At 38.0% G+C, this 7,348-nt stretch overlaps 1 protein-coding gene across 1 annotated transcript; it reads left to right on the top strand.

Moving 5' to 3' along the window:
* The first annotated feature begins 4,172 nt into the window (after nucleotides 1-4,172).
* On the top strand, nucleotides 4,173-6,947 carry LOC111528135. The gene has a single exon (XM_023194779.2). It carries the CDS (start codon nucleotides 4,965-4,967, stop codon nucleotides 5,604-5,606), a length of 642 nt encoding a protein of 213 aa, XP_023050547.2. The 5' UTR covers nucleotides 4,173-4,964; the 3' UTR covers nucleotides 5,607-6,947.
* Nucleotides 6,948-7,348: the final 401 nt, after the last annotated feature.

Genomic DNA, 7,348 nt, shown 5'->3' with positions numbered 1-7,348 from the left:
GGACAAACTTTTGATGGAAATAATTTCTCTGATAGGTGTTTGACTGGTTATCTAAATGTTGCTGTAAGTAGTCTTACTTAAGATGCTCATAAGGTCTAGGAAGCAGAGAATATTAGTTATACCTTTATCAACTCATCAGTGACTTGTTTCATGGTGTTTAAGATAATTTAATAATGGGGTTTGACAGGATTTATCTGATTTCCAAAAAAGCAAAGTTTGAATTCAGCAAAGATCAACTCTAATGAAGTCCTTTCTAAATAAGGGGAAAGGAAAGATGGTTTGCTTTTGAAGTCATCGTTTACATAATTATTCCCTTTATTTAAAAGATTAAAGTGAGATCAAGAGAGAAAACCTTTCAAATTTGAATTTTATGGATGAGAAAACAGGTACTCAAAATTTAGGCAGTGATTAGTGTACCAGGATATTTGAGAGAGAATTATGTCCTTACATGGATCACTTTTTCACTTTACAAATGCAGGAAGAAAAGAGACATTTAGATGTAAGGAAATTTGGAAAATGTTGTCTAGGATATTTGATTCTTACTGCTTTGGAAAGCATTTTGGGGCAATACCAAAAGGAAACAGACTAACCAAGTGTGGTATGTTGCTCTGAAAATGTTTGCGAAACTAGGGCCTCTTGCTGAATTTTACAAATAGGTTATTGCATCTATGATTAAACTTTTTAAATAAATTGCTTATGCATATGTTTATTTGACATATATAATCTTCATAATTGGCCAGTACACCTTGAGATGTATTAATGGCGATACATCTTGAGGTGTTTTGTTACCTTAGCACATTTCAAAACTGGCATTTTGTATTCAGATTGTTTTATATTTCAGTGTATTATGTGGACAGTGACTTTTCATTAATAAACTACGAAGAAATGGGTTATAAGGAAGATTCATGAACATGCTGTATAGAAATATAGTAAGAATTCATTGATGCAAAGTCCTTTTTTAAAAATAATTTTCAATCTTTTTGATATGCTGGACGGAAGCTTCTGTCTTTTACTATGAAGAAAACAGTTCTGAAGTGAACTGACAACATAAGGCAAATACTGGGTAAAAATTTAACATCTCCAAAATCATGAACCCATTTGTATGCAAATATTAGGGAATGGTTCTTCAATACGTAGCTAGTTCTTGTGGTGGTTAATAGTTCGTGTGTTTGAAAGTAATAAAACTGCATTTGTGTTGAACTCTTAAAACCAATTAATTAGGTCAGTTGCTCCTAACAAAGGCAAATTCATCAGATTTAACTTCTACCCTTTTCTAATATAAATTTTTAGAAATTTTGTTTCTCAGATGTAAGGCAAATAGGTTGATATATTTGTTTATTCTTTGACAGAGAAACTGACTAGAGTTAGCTTTTTAATACCCCTTCCAGTCAAAAAGTAACATTGTTATATTTCGTTTTAAAATCATACCATTTTACAGTATAATCATACTGCACTGCCATTATCTATTTGCTGGTATCTATATACTATAATTATGGGGCCATCTAGGTAGAAACCATATCTTATGTGGCTTTGCATCCCTGTCCCTAGCTGAGGGTCTTAAAAACATACAGTGATATGGTTTGGCTGTGTTCCCACCAAATCTTGTCTTGAATTGTAACTCCTCAATTCCCACATGTTATGAGAGGGACCTGCTGGGAGGTAATTGAATCATGGGGCAGGTCTTTCCCATGCTATTCTCATGATAGTGAATAAGTTTTAAAGTCTGATGACATAAGAACAGTAACAATTTGTTAATATTCAAAAGATTTAAGTTGAAAAACAAGGGGTCCTGCACTCTGCTGTCCTAGAATTTTTTTTTTTCTGTTGAAATCCTCCTTTCCATATTGTCATTATTGCTTCTTTATCCCATGACTTCAGTTTTCTGGTGAGGTGACCCTGAATTTAGTCATTTTGGTCAGTAGTTTTAGATTTAAGTAACTTATCACACTTGTTTTAAAGTCTCTCTCAGCTCACCCATGAAGAAACAAATTTTTTTTTTCATTTTTTTCTTCAAAAATCAGCAGATATTGCTGAATCTAACTGAAGTACCAGCATTCAGGTTTAGCCATGTTATTTGATTGAAAGAAACCAAACCATGGAAATAATGAGCACTGTACCTGCTCAAGAGTAAAATTACCCAATGAATAATTATGTCATCTGGATGTCTTTTATATCAATTGATGACTTTTTAAAAAATCTGTCTTTTAAATAAAATATGGAAAGAACAGTATTGGTCCCTACAACATTCCAATAGCTTTGTCATGACAGCCATGACATATGAAATATGTTACTCTGAATGGCTAATAATTCGGTGGACATGAATTCTAAAGATTTTTATTTGCACTTAAAATGTTAAAGTAGTATTGTTCATTTGATCAATGTTTGAATACCAGTCAGTATTGAAAACTTTTAACTGCATTCTGAAAGGTCATTGCACAGATTCACTTACCTCAGATGTCATTTAGCTTCCTTTTCTCATGATTTACATAAATGTTGTTACCTTAAATGCAGAAAGATGTGCTATTCTTTGGAGGATAAAAAACCTAAGCGAATGAAGCTAGACACAAAAGGCTACATTTATATGAAATATTCAGAATAGGTAAATTCATAGAGATAAATCAGATTCATGGTTGCTGGGGGAGGGGAAGTAACTGCTTCATGGGTATGGGGTTTTCTTTTGGATTGATGAAAATATTGTAGAACAAGATAGTGGGGATAGTTGCATAATATTGTGAATGTGCCAAAATGCCACTGAATTGTATACTTTAAAATGGTGTATTTGATGTATATGTTATTACAATTAAAAGAATTTGGTATTTGCAGTCATTACCAAAGCCAAAAACTAGTGTTCTCAACGTTTGTGAAATGCCCAAACCATGGTTTAGAATTAATTTATAGCATTAGTAACATGACAAATCTATTCAGCTTAAAGTTCTCGTAAAATTTGTGAATCCCATCATAGAAGTACCCCTGACAGCAGCAGAAATAAAGCTGTAATTCATCAAAATTTCCTTATATTTAATACTTCTGTGACTGAGTAATTGACTTCTGTGTCAATGTTTATTTTTTATCTTTTGAAAATTTTTATGATTCCTTGTGGCACATCTCAAACATACTTTTTAAAGATGTGATTTTAAAATCATGCTTTGAAAAAAATTTGTGTAATTTTCAAGGTTTTTTTTTATAGTTTTATACTTTGTTTCTTTTAAAGAACAAATGCAACTTGTATTAGAGTAAGACTAAATAAATTGTACTGATGTGTACATTTTTATGCCTTTGTATTGTCTTGTGGGGAAAAAAAAACTATTTGAATCTTAAGATTGATAGGGACTCTAATGATCATTTAGTTTATCATTTTATATTTGGAGAAATTGAAGCTGAGGTTATCAGTGTGTCATTCATTTAACAAGCATTTATTGAACACTCATGCCAGGTAATGTGTAGGCTTGTGGAAGGTTATTTCATGCTTGAAAGTTTCACAGGTAATTTCTTTTTTTCTTCTTTTTTCTTTCATCATCTAGTAACTATGCCAGACACGTGGACAAACGGACAAGTTTCAGAGGAAGGGAGGTTTATGCATAGAATCACTTTAAGTGGTTCTTCTCATAATTCTTCTCCAAACATCTTAAAGAGATGTTCTTCATCACAGTAAAGCACACATGATCATAAGTAGTCTGCTACTTAAGTACGTAAGTCATACTACTTCCATGACTTTGGGAAGGGAGTATTTTTGAATCACTTTAAACCAATTATTTTCCATTGTTCTAAGGAGCCAGCTTCATACTGTTGGTTCAAATCAATCTGTAAAGAAAAGTTAAATTGCTTTGCAGATAACAGTGCCTCTCATATAGTTGGGGGTATATATGTGAAAGGGTGTATATGCTTTTTGCATATACATAGATATGTATTATCTATATGCTGGTATCTATATACTATGATTATGGGGCCATCTAGGTAGAAACCATATCTTATGTGGCTTTGCATCCCTGTTCCTAGCTGAGGGTCTTACAAACATACAGTGATATGGTTTGGCTGTGTTCCCAACAAATCTTGTCTTGAACTGTAACTCCACAATTCCCACATGTTATGCGAGGGACCTGCTGGGAGGTAATTGAATCATGGGGGCAGGTCTTTCCCATGCTATTCTCATGATAGTGAATAAGTCTCATGAGATCTGATGGTTTTAAAAACAGGGGTTTCCCTGCATGGACTCCTTTCTTTGCCTGCTGCCATCTATGTAAGACGTGACTTGCTCCTCCTTGCCTTCCACCATGATCGTGAGGCTTCCCCAGCAACGTGGAACTGTAACTCCATCAAGTTACAGTTATATCTTTATATATCAGATATATCTTTATCCATAGCATGAAAATGGACTAATACAGTAAATTGGTATCAGTAGAGTGAGACGCTGCTGAAAAGATACCCAAAAATGTGTTAAGTGACTTTGGAACTGGGTAACAGGCAGAAGTTGGAACAGTTTGGAGGGCTCAGAAGAAGACAGGAAAATGTGGGAAAGTTTGGAACGTCCTAAAAACTTGAAGAATGACTTTGACCAAAATGCTGATAATGATATGGACAATGAAATCCAGGCTGAGGTGATCTCAGATGGAGATGAGGAACTTACTGGGAACTGGAGGAAAAGTAGCTCTTGTTATGTTTTAGCAAAGAGACTGGTGGCATTTTGCCCCTGGCCTCAAGATTTGTGGAACTTTGAACTTGTGAGAGATGACTTAGGGTATCTGGTGGAAGAAATTTCTAAGCAGCAAAGCATTCAATAAGTGACTTGGGTGCTGTTAAAGGCATTTAGTTTTGTAAGGGAAGCAGAGCATAAAAGTTTGGAAAATTTGCAGCCTGATAATGTGATAGAAAATAAAATCCCATTTTCTGTAGAGAAATTCAAGCTGGCTGCAAAAATTTGGATAAGTAATAAGGAGCTGAATATTAATCCCCAAAACAATGGGAAAATGTCCCCAGGGCATGTTGGAGGTCTTCACAGCAGCCCCTCCCATCACAGGGCTGGAGGCCTAGAAGGAAAAAAATGGTTTCAGGGGCTGGGCCCAGGGCCCCCTTGCTCTGTGCAGCCTAAGGACTTGGTGCCCTGCGTCCCAGCCACTCCAGCCATGGCTAAAAGGGGCCAAGGCACAATTTGCGCCATTGGTTCAGAGGGTATAAGCCCCAAGGCTTGGCAGCTTCCACATGGTGTTGAGCCTGCAGGTGCACAGAAGTTGAGAATTGAGGTTTGGAACCTCTGCCTAGATTTCAGAGGCAGAAAAGCCTGGATATGCCAGGCAGAAGTTTGCTGCGGGGACAGGGGCTCCATGGAGAATCTCTGCCAGGTAGTGCAGAAGGGAAATGTGGGGTCAGAGCCCCCACACAGAGTCCCTACTGATGCACTGCCTAGTGGAGCTGTGAGAAGAGGGTCACCGTCCTCCAGACCCCAGAATGGTGGATCCACTGACAGCTTGGACTGTGCACCTGGAAAAGCCATAGACAATGCCAGCCCACGAAAGCAGCCAGGAGAGGGACTATATCCTGCAAAGCCACATGGGTGGAGCTGCCCAAGACCATGGGAACCCAATTCGTGCATCGGCATGACCTGGATGTGAGACATGGAGTCAAAGGAGATCATTTTGGAACTTTAAGATTTGACTGCCCCACTGATTTTGGACTTGCATGGGGCCTGTAGCCCTTTGTTTTGATCAGTTTCTCCCATTTGCAATGGTTGTATTTATCCAATGTCTGTACCCCCATTTCATCTAGAAAGTGATTAACTTGCTTTTGATTTTACTGTCTCATAGGTGGAAGGGACTTGCCTTGTCTCAGATGAGGCTTTGGACTTTGGCCTTTTGAGTTAATGCTGAAATGAGTTGAGACTTTGTGGGATGTCTGGGAAGGCATGATTGGTTTTGAAATATGAGGACATGAGATTTGGGAGGGACCAGGAGTGGAATGATATGGATTGGCTGTGTCCTCCCTCAAATCTCATCTTGAATTTTAACTCCCACAATTCCTACATGTTGTGGGAGGGACCCAGTGGGAGGTAATTGAATCATGAGGGTGGGTTTTTCCCATGCTGTTCTCGTGATAGTGAATATGTCTCATGAGATCTGGTGCTTTTAAAAATGGGAGTTTTCCCCACACAAATTCTCTCTTTTCCTGTTGCCATCCATGTAAGTTATGACTTGCCCTCCTTGCCTTCTGTCATGATTGTGAGGCTTCCCCAGCCACGTGGAACTGTAAGTCCATTAAACCTATTTTTCTTCTCAGCCTCGGGTATGTCTTTATCAGCAGCATGCAAACAGACTGATACAGAAGGCATTCAATAGAGGTTTGTTAATCTGATAATGAAAAATGATTGAATAATTTAGTGTTGTGTCAGTTAGCTTTTGCTGCATAACATGAAATCCTAAAAGTTTGTTGTTTAAGCAACAGTATAATTAGCTCATGATTGGTTGGCTCAGCATTTCTGGTTGGCCTGACCTGGCTGATGTCTTCCTAATTGGCTCACGTCCATGGTCAGCTGATGGGTCGGCTGGAGGTTAGATGATCTAAGACCACCTTACACATCTGGCAGTTGGCAGGCTGTTGGCCAGGGTTATGGGGATGATTACACCATGTGTCTCTCATCATCCATCAGGCTAGCCCAGGCTTATTTGCAGGGCAGTAACAAGAACAGCAAGAGTGTAAGCCCCTATGTTCAACCCCTTTCCAAGCCACTGCTCGTCACATTTATTAATGTCCCATTTTCCAAAGCAGTCACATGGCCAAACCCAGATTCAGGGGGTGGAGAAATAGGCTCTATAGCCTTTGATGGAAGGAACAGCAAAGTCACAGTGCAAATGAGTATGTGTATAGGAATAAGAAGAATCATACCTATTTAAGTCTACCATAAATGTTGAGAAAATTTTTGCTTAATCTACCTGAATGTTAAAAGCTAGAGTCAATTCAAAATCAGAACTACCTTTTGCCTCTTTTTTTCAAACTGTGAAGCTAGTGTTTTAGTGTGGGTTCTCCAGAACGACTAAGAGATATCTATCTGTCTATCTATCTGTCTGTATCTATCTATCTATCTATCTATCTATCTATCTATCTATCTATCTATCTATCTAGAGAAATTGACTTACTCAATTGTGGAAGTTGAAAAGTCGCATGATAGGCCATCTGCAAGCTAGAGAGCCAGCAGATCCAGCAGCCTGGAGGACCAGGATGTCCAGTAGCCTGGATCATGTTTGAAGACTTCACAACCAAAGAAGGGAAGATGATGGTGTAACTCTCAGTATTAGGCTTAAGGCCTGAGAGCCTAGGGGACTGCTGGTATGAGTCCAGGAGTCCCAAAGCCAGAGAACCT

This window comes from Piliocolobus tephrosceles, chromosome 5 (assembly GCF_002776525.5).
Source record: "Piliocolobus tephrosceles isolate RC106 chromosome 5, ASM277652v3, whole genome shotgun sequence".
NCBI classification, from domain to species: Eukaryota; Metazoa; Chordata; class Mammalia; order Primates; family Cercopithecidae; genus Piliocolobus; species Piliocolobus tephrosceles.
Note: the sequence above shows the minus strand (reverse complement) of the source record. Positions and strands in the feature narration are given on the sequence as shown.